We start from the raw sequence: 18,398 nt of genomic DNA, 5'->3' as shown, positions 1-18,398 counted from the left end.
TCCCAGGGCACAGCCCCAGCCCCATATTGCTCACAATCCTTCCCCCTGACCAGTTTTCATTCCTCAGCATACAAACACACAGGAGCAGCTCCCGCGTGCAGTTCAACAAGTCGACAGGCACCGCAGCGGGGCCTGGGACGGGAGCAAGAGAGAGAGTCCAAGAGCCAGAGGAATTAGAGAGTGACTCACAAGCAGCTTCCTCCGGTGCTTCCGTAAGTCACTGGGCTGGTTGCAAGAGGCAAACAGAAAGAGACACAGAAAGGGAGGCAGTTAGCTGAGAATTCCCCTGCGGGCAGAGCAAAGCGACAGAGGTGCTGACTGCAAAACGCCCACCCCAGACAGCCCACAGAGCCAGGTGCGGGCCCTGGTGAGAACCCCGCTATGCACGGCTTTCCCTAGGGCTGGGCAAATCAACGCAAGGAAACGGCAACAAACACACTGGGCTTTCAACACCCCCCGCACTCACACACCCGGCTACCCTCCCATACGCCCCCGACAGCTCTCACACCCCCACATACACCCAGCCCCTGCCCAGTTCTACACACAGCGCCATCCTCACACCCAACCCAACTACACCCCCCCTCAGGTCCCTGTCCACCTGCCCAGCCAACACTACACCTCCATCCACACCCCTCACACACACCCCTGCCTGGGTACACCTCCCCCCGCACCCGCCACGTACACTCCCACGCTTGGTACACCCACCTTTCCATCCCGCCCCCCACCCGCCCCGCCTTCATTCACACATCACCCTTGTGCCCTCGTAACTGACCCTGCATTCGCCCCCCGCATCAGCCCCCGCCTCCCCCAGGCCTCCTCGTGCCCCCCTTTCCACTGGGAACAGCACAGCAGAGTTGCGCCGGCCAGGAGCAGGCGTGCGAATGAACGCACAACGGGCCATGAAGTTCTCGTGAGCAGCATCCAGAGGTGCCACCTGCGGGCTCAGAGACACCCTGCTCTGCCCCCCCCCAGGCAGGCAGGCAGGCAGGCGCTATGTGGGGAGATCCCAGAGCGGCGCCCGCGGGCCCCTGTGGGTTCAGCGGCCTTGGCTGGCACCAGCGCACCCCGCCCGGCTCACCAGCGTCATGATCCCCATGCGGTCCAGGTCCTGAGCGGCGCTGCGAGAGGACAGCTTCGGGGTGGAGCGCCCGCTGACCGGGGGCGAGGAGCTGGCCAGGGACAGGGCTGTCAGGGAGGTGGGGATGGAAGCCCGTTTGCGGAGCTGCATCAGGTTCAGGCCCTCCATGCTGCCACTCGTGACGCGGGTCTCCAGCTCCTCAGCGCGCAGCTCCGTGGATTCCTTCTCCTCTTGAATCATCCTGAGGAATTGCAGACGGGGTGAGGCGTGGCAGAATTCCCGCTTCCCCGCCGACGGCCCGGTCGCCATTCCTGGGGGTCCCCCGGCCCGCCTCCTGCCTCCACGGCTGCCAGATTCCAGCGGCCAAACAGGATGGCACCACAGGGCTCTGCCCCCCAACTGCAGTGCCAGGAGGCCCCTGTCCCCTCTCAGGGAGGCTGCATGGGGCCCCCTTCTCCACTCCAGCAGCGGCAGCCGGGCCCTATCCCTCAGGAGCAAAAGGGATGGCCCTGGGGCCCCCCCAAAGACCAGGCGGAAGGAAGGTTGTTCAGGAGCCCCTGCAGTGTATTTTGATATGAACCCTTCCCTATAACTCCAGCACAGCAGGGCTTCGTCTGCGGGCTCCCAGGGCTTTTCTAAGTTAAAAATGTCACACGTGAACACGCCCCAAGGAGCCCCTAGAGGATGCTGCCCCACGATGCTTCGTCTCTCCAAATCAATTCCGGATCTCAGCCTTCCATCCTTCCCGCCCGCTGGAATGCCCACGCCATGGTCCTGAGGAAGCTCCAGCTGCTTTCGTCCACTCTGGGCCGCACAAGTGCCCTGAGCTGAGTGACCCGGTCTGCTGGGTTTGCAGCGGATCTCGCTCACCAGAGCAGGGCAAAGCAGCCAGAGGGTACAGCTAAATTCCCACCCCGTCCTCCAGAATCCCCCTCCCAACATTCCCCTGCATGCCCCCAAATTCCCCCTTCCCTCCTGCCCCTCCCCACATTCCCCTGCACGCCTCCAAATTCCCCTTTCCCTCCTGCCCCTTCCCGCATTCCCCTGCAGGCTCCCAAATTCCCCCTTCCCTCCTGCCCCTCCCCACATTCCCCTGCAGGCTCCCAAATTCCCCCTTCCCTCCTGCCCCTTCCCACATTCCCCTGCATGCCCCCAAATTCCCCCTTCCCTCCTGCCCCTCCCCACATTCCCCTGCATGCCCGCAAATTCCCCTTCCCTCCTGCCCCTCCCCACATTCCCCTGCAGGCTCCCAAATTCCCCCTTCCCTCCTGCTCCTTCCCACATTCCCCTGCATGCCCCCATATTCCCCCTTCCCTCCTGCCCCTCCCCACATTCCCCTGCAGGCTCCCAAATTCCCCCTTCCCTCCTGCCCCTTCCCACATTCCCCTGCATGCCCCCAAATTCCCCCTTCCCTCCTGCCCCTCCCCACATTCCCCTGCATGCCCGCAAATTCCCCTTCCCTCCTGCCCCTCCCCACATTCCCCTGCATGCCCCCAAATTCCCCCTTCCCTCCTGCCCCTCCCCACATTCCCCTGCATGCCCCCAAATTCCCCCTTCCCTCCTGCCCCTTCCCACATTCCCCTGCATGCCCCCAAATTCCCCCTTCCCTCCTGCCCCTTCCCACATTCCCCTGCATGCCCGCAAATTCCCCTTCCCTCCTGCCCCTCCCCACATTCCCCTGCATGCCCCCAAATTCCCCCTTCCCTCCTGCCCCTCCCCACATTCCCCTGCATGCCCCCAAATTCCCCCTTCCCTCCTGCCCCTTCCCACATTCCCCTGCATGCCCCCAAATTCCCCCTTCCCTCCTGCCCCTTCCCACATTCCCCTGCATGCCCGCAAATTCCCCCTTCCCTCCTGCCCCTTCCCACATTCCCCTGCATGCCCGCAAATTCCCCCTTCCCTCCTGCCCCTCCCCACATTCCCCTGCAGGCTCCCAAATTCCCCCTTCCCTCCTGCCCCTCCCCACATTCCCCTGCAGGCTCCCAAATTCCCCCTTCCCTCCTGCCCCTCCCCACATTCCCCTGCAGGCTCCCAAATTCCCCCTTCCCTCCTGCCCCTTCCCACATTCCCCTGCATGCCCGCAAATTCCCCCTTCCCTCCTGCCCCTCCCCACATTCCCCTGCAGGCTCCCAAATTCCCCCTTCCCTCCTGCCCCTCCCCACATTCCCCTGCACGCCTCCAAATTCCCCTTTCCCTCCTGCCCCTCCCCAAATTCCTCCTCCCCTCCTGCCCCTGCACCCATATCCCCGGCCCTCCTGCCCCTCACGGCTGCACTCAGAACCAGACACTCCGCAGATTCTACCTGATCTCCTCGTTGATGGCGTCCAGCTGCTCCTGCAGCATGATGGCCAGGGTCTGGGCATCGGAGTGCCCGCTGGGGGACAGCACGTCCATGGAGCTGAAGAGCGCCTCGCGATCATCCTCCTCCACGTCCGAGATTTCCAGGTCGCTGTCGAAGGTGTGAGACACGGTGGCCAGGACGCCGCCTGGCTGGGCCTGCTCCCAGTCCTGAGAGACGGCAGAGACCCCACACAGGTCACTACTTCCCCACCAAGCAGCAGAGGCCAGGGCCCAACCCATGGGAGTTAGGCTCCTAACTTTGAGCAGCTGGGCCAAGCCATCAAGGTGAAGCAGCCAGCAACGGCTCCCCTTGAGTAGGGGCAGGGTCTGCTCCCTGGCGAGGCGTCGCCGAGTGCCCCTCATTCCTGTGTGGGCCCCCCTCTCACAACTGTGCCAGGAGACTCTTGTACACAAAGGCACCAACACACTGCCCTGCAGCAATCTCAGAGCTGGGCCCCGGGGGAGACGGACCCCGGGGAGACGGCCCCCCATATGACCCCCAGACCCAGACCCTGGGGAGAGCCTTCCCTCTCAACCTGGTTCCTGGGAAGAGGGGCCCCCAGATTTGGGTCCCAGGGCAAGGGGCCCCCACACGCACCCTAGAGCTGGGCCCCAGGGAGACCCTTCCCTCTCAACTTGGGTCCCAGGGAGAGGGGACGCCCCCTTAAGCCAAGCTGAAGGGAAAGCCCCGCCCCTCAGTGCTAAGTCCCATGGAACAGGGCCCCCAGGTGCCCCAAAGCCTGATCCTGGTGAGAGGATCCAGGCCCTCCCCATTCCCCAGGGAAATGCAGGAACAGAGACACTCTGCTCAGGGCAGTGCTCTCTATTCACCAAGGGCCGTAAGTGCACACCGGCCGGCTCCGCTGACCCTCGACCCCCCATGCCAGCCCCGCGCCACGTGCGTGTGCTGTAGTGTAATGGCACTGTGCACCCACTTCACCCTGCACTTTAAACCAGGGAGTAAGTGCTGGCCTGGCCATGGTCCAGTCACTTCCCCACACAATAAGGAACCTCTTGGCTAAGAAGGGGGTTTAGGGCAGTAGCCCTGCAGCTGTCCCTGCCTAATGACCCCAGCAAAGCCCCCCTCATTCGAAAGGACACAGGCAGCTGCCACAGCTGTTTCAGTTGCAAAAGATCCGTAACACACTCCAAGCCGCCGGCGTAACTGGAGCCTGCATGCAGGCCGGCCACTGCCCTCGGAGCCGCTGGCTGGAGATCAGCCACGAGCCGCACTCGGAGCAAGGCCGACCCTGGGGAATTTTACCTTGGGGGCTTCTTCCCGCAGAGCTGCAAACCGACCCTTCTGTGGCCGGTGCAGTCCAGGAGGCGTCCCGAAGGTCTCGGCGGGGGCATGAACCCCAGTGCTCAGGGGGTACCTGAGGTCCGTGGCGCTGCCCACGTGGGACCTACGAGAACGAGGGAGAAGAGCCACGGTGTGAAATGCTGCGGTTACGACAGCACAGGCGCATCCCCTCCTGCCCGGGACGAGCTGGCTCATGCGGCAGGCTGCTAAACCCGTCCCCCACCCCACAGGCCGAGCCGGTGCGCTCCGTGTCCGGCCCGGGTTTGCACTGAAGGGAAGAAGAGATGGAGACGAGGAAGTCTGAGCTCCCGGGGCTGTGACCACCTGATCTGAACTGACAGTGCCTGCTCAGGGCTCTGGAAGAAAGTGAAGCCCCTACCTCACCGTCTCTAGATCCCAGGGAAATTTCTCCCCACCCCTGACTCTGGAGAGGCAGTTCCACCTGGTGGGTGTGAGCAAGAACTAGTGCAGGTAACCAGCCAACCTGTGATGCAACTGGTACCCAAGGCCCTGCTCCTCAAAGATATTTAGGAATCTAACTCCCACACAGATCAGGATCTAGACCCAAGTAATGGCCCATGTTTTCTTGCACCTCCGTGTGCTAGGCAGTACAGGTACCAACCACCTGGCTAAGAGAACCGAGCCACTAAGAAAAAGCCCTGCAGTGTGTTTACTCATTCCCCTGTGAGCCCCTGAGTTCACACAGTTCTCATCCGAGCTCTTGTGATCCTCCCGACAGGACTCAAGACCCCCAAGATCCTCCTGCAGCCTTCTCTTCTCCATAGTTCACTTCAGCCCATCCTCGTGGTGAAGATCTGCCACTAGAGCTGGCCGGGAAGTCATCCGCCCACCCAACCCCCAGCACCACCACCAAAAATTTCAACAAAACCAAAACTGTTTCCTTTTTGTCAATTTTTTTTCCTTCAGCCTTTTTGTGGGGTTCATCGAAAAGCTGAAAAATTTCAGTTTAAAACCAACCATTCGGGGCAGGGAGGTTCCCACAAATGGACAGGTTTTATTCATTTCATTGGAAAAACCCTTTTGGACAGCATACGTTTGAGCCACTCTCCCCACCACGTTCCATGGGACCCCAGCGGGACTTCCGCCCTACGCATTTTCATTTTGGAAACGCCTGACACCCCATTCAAGCTACCGCCACGGAAAGGGAATCCAAATGCCGTTGGGTCTGACTCAGCAAACTTCAGGGCTTCCCGCAGCCCAGCGCTAGTCTCAGCTCAATCTGCAGCTCGATCCTGCCAGCCCCAAAGACACCGGTGCCGCTCCTAAATCACCGCTCACGGTGCAGGGCGAGAATCCGAGAGAGCGGGAACCTGAGCACGCCCACGGCTCAGGTCTATGGCCCAGTGTGGCAGGTGGGGCTGCTCTGCAGCGCCCCCTAAGGGACCTTGTGCGGGATTGCAGGTGTTCGCTGCCTTACTCTGTAAGTTGTGGCCACCGGCTTGGAGCAGGGTGACCTAAGCGCTGCGGGTCTCTCTCAACATTTGAACAGCATCATGAACTCAGGATTCGGCTGTCTGCATTTTTAAGTAGGGGGGAAAAAATCCCTCAAATGCAAGCACTTAATTGTAGTACTTGAGGGTAAAGGCCTGACCTGTCCCTGAGATTCTGGGCTAGCACTGAGGAACTCCTTCTCTTCCCAGTTCCCCCAGCTCTGCCACTGAGAAGAAGAAGGCCAGCCTTGCTGGCCAGTCTGCTGGCTGTCTCACTGGTAGCCTGGTCTGAGCGGATTTTCCCGGAGCCAGGGAGGAAACCGATGGCTCCTGCAGGGGGGCAGAGAAGGCCTGATAGATCCCGTCACACCCAGGAAGCTGGCATGCAGTGCACACGGGGCAGCAAGACAGTCTGTGGCCAAGCCCGAGGTCCTTACCTCGTATGTACGCTGTCCGCAAATGTCCCGCTTCTTGTCTTTAGCTGGTCAACCTCCGACCTCAGTTTGTCAATTTCATCTGACAACCTTCTCTGTTCAGAGAGAGACGGGACGGGAGGTTAGTTTGTACTGAGCAGCTCATCTTTTGGGGAATCTAGTTTCTCTACAGTTAAACCTGTTTTAAAATATCACACCCGTCCCAGGCTCTGGGCGGTCTTAACGTGTCTGGAAAGCCACGGGGAATGCAGGCAACGGTGATGCTGCTGCTAGGGCCTCTACAGGGCCAGCTAGGTGTGTTCCAGGGGGAACAGACAGATGCATACACAGGGAAATGATGGGAGTCTGTTGTTGGTTTGTTACACGAAGGAGAACTGACCCCACTTGGATCTCCAGCTTTCGCTCCACGCCTTGCCGTGTGAAAGTTTGCACTTATCCCAGCGAAAGGGCTGACAGCAAGGAATCCGCCCTGGCAGCCAAATCTGCCTCTAGCCCAGCTCCTCCCACTGCCAGCTAGCCAGCAGCTCTCTCCTAATCAGAAACTTGCATCTGCACTAAGTGGCCCCGTTATAAATTAATAGCTGCCAATGGAGAGGCCACAGCTAGGCAAGGAGGCATCACAGACTGGACTGGAGCCAGGAAACCATTATCACCGCCTGGCAAACTCCTGCCTTCCCAGAAGGCGGCAGCCACATCCCATCAAGTCACTGCTCATGAGACTAGATGCATCAGCAATGACTTGACGGGGGGCTAGTGTAAATGGACGAGGACCAGGTGACACCATCGCACCAGGCTCCAGTCCCGTGTGCAAACGGATCAAAACTTGGGTTTCTCCAAATGCTCCTTCCGCCAAGCACAGAGCACCATGTCAGTTCCCAAACATCTGGTTCCCTGCACCGCCCTGAGCAGCCATAGCCCTGCTAGCGGGAGATGCCGACAGCTAAGGCCATGCTCACACATCCCGAAGGGTCAGGGTGCAGCAGACAGCATAAAAGAGGAAGGGCTAGCTGAGAGCAGCCCAAGGATAGTTATGAGCGAGGCCCGGGGATGAAAGCAGGGCTGCTTAGACCCCACACTGGCTTCTCAGCAAGGTGCAAGGGAGAGGCAAAGTCCTGCTCCTCATCTTCAAGGCCTTCTGCAGGCCGGGCTGAGATCAATTGTCACTCCGAGATGGAGCGAGCTCCTAGGGACCAGGCAAGCTGCTTCCCTGGCAGGCAGCCCTGAGTGTGGAACTACCTTCAGCAAGCGCCAAGATAGTCCAGGAGACTCACTCTATGGAAACTTCACCTGCTTAGCAGGGCTTTCCCCAGAGCCTGCGAGTTATTCTGCAAATCCCCCTCATATAAACTAGGAGGAAGGGGCACGGAGCAAGAATCAGCTGGCCAACTTTATGCTCCCTTTGGAAGGGGCATGGTTACCCTGGGGACGAGCGCAGGATAAATCTTGAGACAGCTCAGACTGGAGAGAATGTGCCTGTTAAATAATACCAGGGGCTGGTGGGACTCGCAGCTTTCACCCACGCCACGGCATGGCATTATTTATGGGACTCGTGCTGCTGGGCGTTTTGGGATCCTGGCTCTTGAACCCATAACCAGGGTGTTTTCAATAGATGTGGCTGCCACGGGCACGGGACTGGGAGTGAGGCAGCCCCCCGGAGCGGCACGTACCTTGTCATGCTGCTGTGCCTCGATCTGCTTTTGGGTGCTTTCCAGCTCTTGCAACAATGTATTCTTAAACATAAAAAGAGAGAGAGAGAGAGAAAGAGAGAGTCCGTTTAGCTCAATCAGTGGACATGTGCCCACATGGTTGATGAACCTCAGAGGGGGCCAGGTTGATGGACACCCGTCAGAACAGAAGGTGACGTTTTCCAGACTCTCAGCTGGCAGTGATTGGCAGTGGGAGCCATCGCACGGACAGATCCACCTTGGCAATAACTAGCTGTGGCATCAACCATCTGCTTTAAAATCCCTTCCTCGGGTACCCGCAGCTGCCGCAAAATGGAATGTGAATAAACAATATCTGCAAACTTCGCAGGCCTGCCCAAGGCCTGCACTGGGCCTGCCCCAAGCCATGAGAAGAACATCCGATGGGAAGGGACTTCTGAGGCCCTCGAGTCCAGGCCCCACTATCACAGGCCTGTCATATCATCCCCTTCATAAATTTACCAAGCTCCATCTTCACACCAGTGAGGTTCCTCCCCCCACTGCTCCTACAGGAGAAATATCCCCCAGTCCTGAAGCAAAGGGCGAGCAATCTGGCATGCGCCACAGACCACCCCCCACATACACACACACGCACACCATGTGCCTCATCCCTGCTCCCTGTGGGAGTCTCGCCTAGCTAGCCTGTAAGCTCTTTGGGGCAGGGACCTTCTGCTCCCTGGCAGCATCCTGTACAGTGGCCTGCAGATGTTACCGCAATATGGATAATAGCGAGTAACACTGAATCGGGACTGCTTGTGACCAGCCTGGGAGGCAGCAGGTGAGATTTGCAGAGATTTGCAGCACTGCCCAATTCCCAGTAAAAAGGGACGACCAATCCCACAGTGGGGTTGGAAATCCGAGTCCTGGTTTTTCCAGCCCTTCCGCCCATCTCTCCCCTGTGCAGAGGCTGCAAAGCTGTGCTCTCCACAGAGCCGTCATGGTCTCCTCTTGCCCCTCACCCTGCAGCCTGGTACCTTTTCCTCCAAGGCTGCCATCCGCTCCTTCAAGTGAAGCTGCAGCCGCTCATTGGACTCGCTCAGCAGCCGATCCACCGTGTCAGACAGCCGCTTGTTATGCTCCTCGTTCATCTTCTCTCGCTGCCGGGCCTGCAACGGCAAATGGCAATCAGCAGTCTGAGCCCCTGGAGCTGGGAGTGCTGGTAGGATGCTTTTCAAATAGTTCTTTATCCGAGTTGGGAAAGGCCTAGCCCATCTCCTGGCCACCACAGGCCCCTACCCAGCACTGGGACTGCTTCCAGGCCATCATTTGGTGCCTGTAGGATTTAGCGAAAAGAACCTATTCAATGTGAACCTGGTTGAAACTGCTGCCATGTGGTCTCCCTGAGCCTGCAGAGAGCATGACCAGGCATTACCTGTCCCACTGATTTCAATGGGGGCTGACTCTGAACCCTAATGATGACATGTCACACAACATGCCAACACTGTTAGCTATTTCACTGCTGGTGAATTAAGCACAAGCGCCCGGCTTCCCCACTGGTGTTGGATGCAGTGGTGGATATTGGGGGAGCTGGTTGCTGTCAAGGGGTGCAGACCTAGGAGTTCAAGAGACCCCCCCCAAAATTTCTAATGACTTCCAGCCTTACCCACCACGGGGAATGAAAGAGGAAATGCACCCCATGTACACCTGGTCCAAAGCCTCTCAGTTCCTGGCTCTCGAAATGCCCCTGCTGCCTTCTCCCCAAATTGCCAGCCTCCCCTGAGCACTCAAGTAAGCAAACCTGCCTGGGTGCCAGTGACCCTCCTGAACAGTGCTGTGGGCACGGCTCAGCTAGGGGGGCACATTCACATGGTCATTCCAAGCCCCTGTTTTCAGACTCTCACTAACCGTCAGAAATAGGTGAAGATTCAGGTTGAAATTCTTCCAGGCCCAAGAGCAGGATTCACACAGGACTCTGCTGGGCTGGAGTCAGCCAGTTTTGAGTTACCAGAGCAGAGAATTTATTTATTTATTAGTATGCTTTAGCTCTTGGGGCGTGCAGAAGTGCCTGCGTTTCCAGGCTTTCAAACGTGCGAGAGCTGACTGGGTTCTTCGAAAATAACAAGGAGCAGAGCCGAGGCGCACCAGGAGATTATCACCAACATCAGAGGATCACGAGGACAACCCAAGGAGAGCAGCTCACCACTCCACATGCTTTAGAAAGGCGGGGCGGGGTCCTGATCCCCACCTGGGGCCCAGAGGCGGGAGGCTCATTGGGTCTGAGGCCATAAACAAGTGTCTCAGGCCGTTCATTCCTGGAGAAGCGGACTCTTTGTAAGTCGGTGTAGAGAGTCACCTGGCCAGGGGCAGCTGGAGCTGGTGAGCTCCCAGCCAAGAGCTCTCCCTGCCATCCTCGGGGCTTCTCCACACAGCTACCTTATCCTCCTGCAGTTCCCGCCATGCCTGGGAGCCCTGCCGAGCTCTCTGCACAGCTCTCCCATGATCCCGGCCCCACCCTGTCTCTCCATACAGTTCATCCAGCATATTGCTGGAACATGTGCTTGGCTGGCTGGTTTGACAGCGGCTGGAGGTTCTAACCACGTAACACACATCTGGCAGGAAATCTAGAACATGGTTTCCCAAGGCTTCTTGTTCTAGTTTTACCCATGACCCAGAGCCAGTCAGGGGTGCAGAAAAGCAGCCGTATCCAGTCCCCGTTTCTCTGCCACTCATTGCTTCTGCCAGGTAAGGGAGCCCCTCCGCTTAGACCAGCCACGCACTGCTGAGCTGGGTTCAGATGGTCTGGGAGCGACCCCACCAGCCACACAAGTCTACTTCTGGGGCTGGACCCCAGTAAACTGGGTACAAGATACTAGCTTAGGGCCTGACCCTTTACAGTCAATTCAAGCTCCCTGCGGGGACGAAGCAGGCCAGTGAGAGGGAGGGGAGTTCGGCTCTGCTGATGCAGAGAAGATGCTCAGCAATTTAACCAGTGCTTCCTGCAAGTGAATAGCCGCCCCACACCACAGCCTCTGGGCCTCTTCTCCTCTCTTCTGGACCAGTGTCACTGCCCTGACTCCAAGAGCGTTACAGCTGTGAGAGCGGAGAAGCAGGCCCAGGACTCTAAGGTGGTACATCGCTGGATCAAACAGATGGAGCGAGATTACCATGCAACTAGCATGATGGGGCAAAGCCCTAAAGACTAGATGGTGAGCAACCCAGGAGCAGGAGAGCAGCCCTCTGTTTACACCGCACGGCTTCAGAGATGGAGATTATCAGGGCTTTCCCCCCGGTATGGGAGGCAGCATTCTCTGGGTGTTCAAGCACACGACTGGGAGTCAGGAGATGTGGGTCATATTCCCAGCTGTGCTAGTGGCTCAGTGCTGGGGCTCGGGAAAGCCATTTCCTCTTGCTGGGCCTCGGTTTTCTCATCTGTAAACCGGGGATGATCATTCCTTCCAACCTCACAGGGCTGCGGCGGGGGTGACATGTCCACATGGGAAGGACTTTGAGAACCTCAGATGGAAGGTGCTAGCGAGAGCCATGCAAAGGATGTGGCGAATACGGCAGTACCCACCATCTTTCAGTCCCCCAGGGGCATGGATTGGCATTCATGTTGTGCTCCCAGTCAGTGCCGTTAATGATCCCACCAGAGGACCAAATTCAGTGATGAACCCTGGTCACGCGGCGCCTGAGAGATGTTGCGCATATGCTAAGTAGAATTCAGTCCTCCCAGAGACAGGCCTTGTTTAGACTAGGGAAAAATGGGTGTGTGTGGTGGGAGAGGAGTTATAAATGAAGGGAGCTCAGCGCCTTTGACATTCTTCTTAGCACCAGGAGTAGGTGCAGTTTAACACCTGTACATCTGAGTAACCTTAATGGGTAGCCTAGATAAAGCCACAGAGATAAAGCAAACATGGCATGGGAGATTCCCCATCCCCTCACCCAGAGCTCCTCCCAGAACGCCCCACAAGCACCTCCTTCCCCAGCCCCACACAGAGCCACCCGCGTCTCTTCCGCCGCTTCGCATTCCCATGCAGAGATGCCACAAATGGGAGCGGAGGAGCAGCAGCCCAGCTCGTGTCCACAGCAGGCATGTGACTCCTGCATTGGTGGACCTTACCCTCGCCAGCTCCTGGTTCTTCTCCTCCAGCTGACTCTCCAGCTGCCGCAGATGCTCCTCTATGCTCCCGTGCCTCTCCTCCGCCTAGGGAAATCCAAGGAAGCTTCTAGGAGAAGCCAGCATGTGAAGCTCCAGAGAGCAGCCGTCCTGCCTGGGAACCGCAGTGACCCACCAGAGAGGGCAAAGGGACTTCAGTGCACTCCAGCACTGGACTCGACGGGACCCCCGTGGTGTCCCCAGGCACATCAGCTGGCCTCGCTCACTGAGTGGGCAGTGGCAGCTCTCCATGGGGGGGCTTGGGGACTGGGCGGCCCTGGCAGGGGGTCAACTGGGCCTTGCGCACTGGCTCTCGGGCCTGGCATTTGGGTGCTGAGAGAACCCTTGTTCAAACGCAACATGACAGATGTTCGTGGCTCACTGTGCTGCTCTGCACCAAGCAATGATGAGACCAGGCAGGTAACTCCTGCCTCTCGGGGACTTGGGGTTCCCCCTGCCCTCCATCAGTCCCTGTCCCACACATTTCCAGTAAACTGCTCTGCAACAGGTAAGGGAACCCTTCTCCCCGCTTGGCACGGGCTCCCTCTCTCCCCAGCTCCTGGGTGCCCCATACTCCCCCAGGCACGGAGGCTGGGGACAGCCGACTGAGCACCCTCAACAAAGGCACAGAGTCTGGCAGCGTGTGCTGGCGAGGATCAGGCAGCCGGGCAGGAGCAGGGACACAGAGGAGGCTGATGATGAGGCACAAAGGTGGTTGTACAGACAAAGGCCACAGTGGCTGCTGCACCCCTCCCATCCCCAGGGCAGCCCCAGCTCTGCCTATCGTGGGCGTCTCAGACACACTTCTGCCCCGTTAAGGGTTGCTAGAGGCCGAGTGCCCCGGCGGTGCCCGCTGGGTGTCTGGGCTGGTGCACACCCTGGCAGGCAGCAGGTGCCAGAATTAAACTGAAACGTGGCAGATGGACTGGAGGCACCGGGCGGAGGGACCTGGACACCCACACGTCCCAGAGCCGCAGGAGCTCAGGTAGCGGGAAGGGTGGGCGTGGCCCTGGCCGCCTAAGTCACGCCTCTTCTCTGCCCGCACTCCCCACACCTCATCCCCAGCACCACCCACGTTAGTTCAGGCCACAGCCCCGCAAGCAACACCCAGCTCCCCACCACCGCCATGGGGTTATTTGGCCCCACCCTTCGCCGAGCCCCTCAATGGAGCCCATCCTCCAGCAACTTCGCACGGCACAGCCCCTGGAGGAGCCTCTCTGCTCCTCTCTCTAGCAGAGTAACACAAGCGGCTCCGCTCTGGCACGCACATCCAGAATGCCCCTTCACTTAATGCTGTCAAAGGCCTTGGGGTTCGGCATCAGTGACAGCCATGCACCGTCCAGGCAACCCCCTCTCGGCTCAGTGCTAGGGCTGAATGGCCTGGGTTAGACAGGCGGTCAGAGAGGGGATTAACAGGTCCTTCTGGCCTGAGAATCTATGAATAATGGGGGGCGGGGGATGTTCTCTGGGGAGGGTCCTGGCTACTCCCACTGCCCACTTACCTTGGTAAGGGCTGCTATCCTCTGGGCAAGCTCTGCTTCTACCTCCGGCAGTGTCTCTGCCTTCCTCATCGTTTGCTGCAGTTTCTGCTCGGCCAGCTCCAGCAGCTCCTGGAGGTGCCGAGCCTTCTCCTCGCACTGCAGGACAACGCAGAGGAGACACACTTAACCCGGAGCCCTCTATACCCCGCATCATCCCAGCTGGCACACACACAAGCAAACAGGAAGGACCAGGGGAATCTGCCCTCCTTGGCTGGGTGAATTTCAGAGACTGGGGGTTCAAGAAAAGCACCAAACTCGGCTAGTCTCCCCCCGACAGATATTGCCAGCCTGGGTCACACCCATCGACCAGTCTCCTGGCTCCACCGCACCTGCTGCAGAAGAAAGTGCAAGGATCCCCCTAGTGGGCAACTGTGGAATTACCTGCCCATGTGGGAAGTTTCTTCCTGACCTCTGGTAGTTGTGATTGGCTCATGCCCTGAAGCAGGAGGGTTTTATTACTTATTAATTTTTTTACCCTCCTTAACATAGCTGTGGATGTTTTCACTATCCATAGAAAGGGATAACTCCATCCTGAATCCTGCAGAGTTCTTGACTCTAATAATCTCTTGGGGTGGTTAGTTCCCCCGGTTAATTATGCAGGATGGAAAAACTACCCCTCACACAATACATTTTGGCTAGCTCTAGGTATCAGCTGGGCTGGCAGTTGGGTCTAAACCTAGGACCTCTGCAGTGACACCCCTGCTGAGATTTCCCCGACTTCAGTCCCTTTCTGAGCAGTAGCAATGGCTGCGTCTAATTAACTGGAGCAGGCCGAGCCCGGCACAGCACCTGACCCTGCAGAGGGAGGGCATGAAGGATGGGATCCTCTGTCCCATCTGTTTGGCCTGTGTTGTTTAAGATCTGGTTACAAAGGGTTAATTCAAGCAGAGGTTACTTGCAAGAAAGAGGACAATAGGTTCAGACAGCCCCATTTACCAGTACTTAAAAAGATAATACAGGTGTCATTTGCTTTTGATGTTTTAACTCTGACCACGGGAGGGCTGGTAACCACAGTTTCCAGGCAGGAAAAATTGGAGCAAAGAACTTTGAAGGATACAAGGGAAGTCCATGGAGGACTGGGCAGACACTGAGGCAAACACTGCTGGAAGGCAGGCTGCACTCCAGTCCCCAGAGGCTGAGGCGTCTGGGACAAAGTTAGCCCCTGCCTCAGCCGAGCTGAGCGACCCTGGCGAGTACCCAAGGTGTTATGGAGCAGGGACCTGGTCGGAGGGTGGAAGAACCGTGGGGTTGCACCCTGCGAGAGTGTAAGGTGCAGCTAGCTCTGGAGCCCTGACAAAGGGCTTCCAGGGAAGACCGACGGCTGATCAGCAGGCGGGGGTTGACTCCCGACGGGGCAGGCAGGCATCTCCAGACAGGATGCTCAGCTGAGGGGACAGAGGGGGGCTTCCAGGCAGCTACTGAGTCTTCAACCTCCCAAGCTGTTTCCTGTACGTACACTGCTCCTGCAATGCCGGGGAGGACCCAGTACCTGGCGATGCAGAGACTCCTTGTTGGCCAGCTCATTCTCCAGCTTGTCGTTGAGGTCGTGGATGGAGGTGGCTTCTCTCTGGGCTGCCAGGTAGCGCTTCTCCAGCGTGGTGATCCTCTCCTCCATGTCGTCCTTCTGAGCCAGAGCCTGCGGGGACAGGGCACCATTAGAGTCACAGCGATCCACAAGCCCACAGGCCACTACCCCAAGCCTGAGCACGGAAGGGGGAGCCCTGGCACATGCCAGAGAGGGGCTTAGAGCAGTAGGAGCTAATAGGACAGGGCTTGACAGCAATCAGGGGTCACTGTCATGGCAACAGACCCTCCTGTGCAGAGTAAGCTGAAAACCCCTATCCAAGTGTAAAGCCCTGGAGAAGCCACAGCCGCCGGCACCAACATGTCTTGCTGCCATAGGTCAGCAGCATGTTTGGGGACTGAGCAGGCAAAGGGGCAGAGATCCCCCAAAACAGGCCTCCAGAAGCGATGGCCTCGTTTGGGGAAAAAATTAAAAATGTGGCCCTTTCACCTCTCTGCCTTTGTTTTCCCCAGTCTAAAACAGGAGCAAGGTCCATGGGCGGCGCAGGAAGCTTCCCCTGGGGGAGGCTAGCACCCTGCCCCGCCTCTTCTGCGCATGGCCCCCTCCATATTCCATCCCTGCTCGGCCCCGGGCCCCACCGCCACTCAGCCCCCTCCCTGCTTGGCCTCCTCCTCTCCTGCGCCCCCGCGAGGCCGTGTCCCTGCTCTCCTCCACACACCCCGTCCCCTGAGGCCCCCACCACTCATGCTCTCTCCGTCCCTCCTCTCCCCCCGCCCCACCACGTGAGGGCCCACTGCTCGCAGGGATGCGGGGAGCAGCGGGGGAGAGGGGTAGAGGAGGGAGGGGAAGAGGTTGAGTGCAGGCGAGGACACCACGGCCACCCCTGGCCTATTTACACCCGCCGCCTACACGGCAAAGATCCTGCCTGCAGCAGAGCGCCTGGAAGCCGAATTGGTCAATATCTGCCCGGCGCTTTGACGCTGCCCCGTGCTGTTAAGAGCACAGGGATTGTTAGCACGGCTGGAGCACAAGCATCTGACCTCTCGCAGATCCCTTTGGTACTTGCTGCTTAGCTCTTCTGATTTTATAAGATCCTTCCTGGCGGTGCCTAGATCCTCTTCCAGCTCAGCAACACTGGCCACCAGCCCCGCCAGCCGCTCTTTAGCTTGCGCAAGCTCGAAGTTCTGCTTCTCCAGGAGCTCCTGCAGCTCCACCACCCGACTCGCCTCGTCGTTGGGGTGGATGGAACCATTGGGAAGTCTCTGCAGAACCACAGGACACAAAGCTTTAGCGCTGGGGTGGAGCAGCGTCTTACAGAGGGCCCAGAGAATTGCCTGCAGGGCAGCCGGCCAAGCTGGCTAGTGGAGAGCTGCTGGAGGGTGCAGAGGAGGGATGTGGAGCCTTCTGTCTGGGGTGGGGACTGTTTGAAGCAGATGGTCTCCACTTAAGCAGGCGGATTTGGGCTCACAGTACATTTTATCTGCTCCCTGTTTAATCATGGGCCCAGTGAAGTGCTCGATGCCCTGGTTAGGAGTGCCCCACAGGTGCCTCTCTTGGAAAGCACGGCCCACAACATCCTTCAGCCCAGTCCCCAAACCTCAGGGCCCAGTCCTCTCCTCTCACCACAGCCTCACACCACTTCCCTCTCCCAGAAGGGGGGAAACCCGATTTGCCTGGCATGTCCCGAGATCACGAGGCAAGGAAAAGGATCAGGAAAGGTCAGGGAACCAGCTCTGTGCTCGGGCACTGGGGGAAAGAGGATGACAAAGCCACCCCAGAAAGCTCCGAGGTCACCTGCAGCTACGCACAGCCGCCACTCAGACGGCAGGCATGGAATAGCACAGTCCCTCTCTGCCCCTCGGAAAGAGCTCTCACCTTCCAGAGAATCTTTTGCCCTGGTTCCTTGCCCTCCACCCTTTTCTCATCTTCTCCGACTGAGGCTTCCCTCTGTGCAGGGCCCTGCTGCAAAACAGTTACCTGTAAAATGCAACCACGTTTAGGCATAAGCTCCCAGCCCTACTTTTAGTGCCCCAGGCCCTTCGCTCCCTGCCAGGGCTGCGGGCCCCTGCACTGCAATAACTGAGATCTTTGTTCACAGAGTCAGAGATTTAAAGGAACCATTGATATCATCTAGCCTGACCTGCACCACACAGGCCAGAGAACCTTCCGAGGGACTTCTGCATCCAGCCCATCACTTCTGGCTGAGCTAGAGCAAATCTGTGCCCAAAGGAGGGCCTGGAAAGCCCAGCTGATCGGTAGCATTAGCCCAGATACAAGGGAGGGGTGAGAATGGACTGTGTACGTGTAGATAGGTAACAAGAGGTAGATCCTGAGCTAGTGTAAGCTGTCCTTGCCCGTCAAGCTATGGGTCTCATGACAGCAACGGAGTGATAACAATTCGCACCAGCTGAGGATCTGCCCCTTGATCCCCACCTACCAACACTCTAACGTGCGGACCCACGGGTGGGAGGAATTGGGCTGGCACATGGGTGTCGGGCTCGGAGAAACAGGATAGACCCGAGACAGGAAAATCAGGCTGAAGAGGAGGAAAACTCCTAAAGAGCAAGATCCGCCATGCCCCCTGCTCTCTGCCCAGCTGCTGACATGCACCCCCACCTGCACCCTGCACTGGCATGGGGTCCCCATCATACCCCCTGGCAGTGCCAGGGCGCTGCATTCATGTGACTGGGCTGGTTCATTTCTGAAGGGAGGGAGGGAACTGGGGTGAAAGGCCAGAGAGAGGAAGATCATAATCAACCCACCCCATCGCCCAGCTCCCCGTACCTTCTGCTCTCCCCCATTTCCCCACACTCCACCTGTCAGCAAGCAGGGACTGCAGCAGAGTCAGGCTCCAGGCAACCTAATGAGCACAGCTGCCCTGTAGAAGGCTTCCCGATGAGTGGGAACAGCCAGCAGCCCAGCCGTTG

At 58.4% G+C, this 18,398-nt stretch overlaps 1 protein-coding gene across 6 annotated transcripts in view; it reads right to left on the bottom strand.

Annotated features, from left to right (window-relative positions):
* The window catches only part of PPFIA4 (PPFI scaffold protein A4), a 168,986-nt gene that overhangs the window by 42,864 nt on the left and 107,724 nt on the right, over positions 1-18,398 (bottom strand). For 3 of the 6 annotated variants that reach the window (XM_075122094.1, XM_075122097.1, XM_048826501.2), the window contains exons 6-17: positions 17,347-17,448; positions 16,512-16,733; positions 15,436-15,582; positions 13,908-14,042; positions 12,370-12,453; positions 9,284-9,415; positions 8,274-8,336; positions 6,610-6,701; positions 4,683-4,824; positions 3,381-3,586; positions 1,079-1,319; positions 190-225 (exon numbers count right to left, since the gene is read on the bottom strand). In XM_075122094.1, the coding sequence (XP_074978195.1) occupies positions 190-225; positions 1,079-1,319; positions 3,381-3,586; positions 4,683-4,824; positions 6,610-6,701; positions 8,274-8,336; positions 9,284-9,415; positions 12,370-12,453; positions 13,908-14,042; positions 15,436-15,582; positions 16,512-16,733; positions 17,347-17,448 (1,602 nt within the window). The remainder of the gene's footprint in view (positions 1-189; positions 226-1,078; positions 1,320-3,380; positions 3,587-4,682; positions 4,825-6,609; positions 6,702-8,273; positions 8,337-9,283; positions 9,416-12,369; positions 12,454-13,907; positions 14,043-15,435; positions 15,583-16,511; positions 16,734-17,346; positions 17,449-18,398) is intronic. The other 3 variants (XM_075122095.1, XM_075122096.1, XM_075122098.1) reach the window with 3 other exon arrangements.

This window comes from Caretta caretta, chromosome 21, assembly GCF_965140235.1.
Source record: "Caretta caretta isolate rCarCar2 chromosome 21, rCarCar1.hap1, whole genome shotgun sequence".
NCBI lineage: Eukaryota > Metazoa > Chordata > Testudines > Cheloniidae > Caretta > Caretta caretta.
The sequence above is the reverse complement of the archived record's forward strand: the minus strand, read 5'-3'. Positions and strand labels throughout refer to the sequence as shown.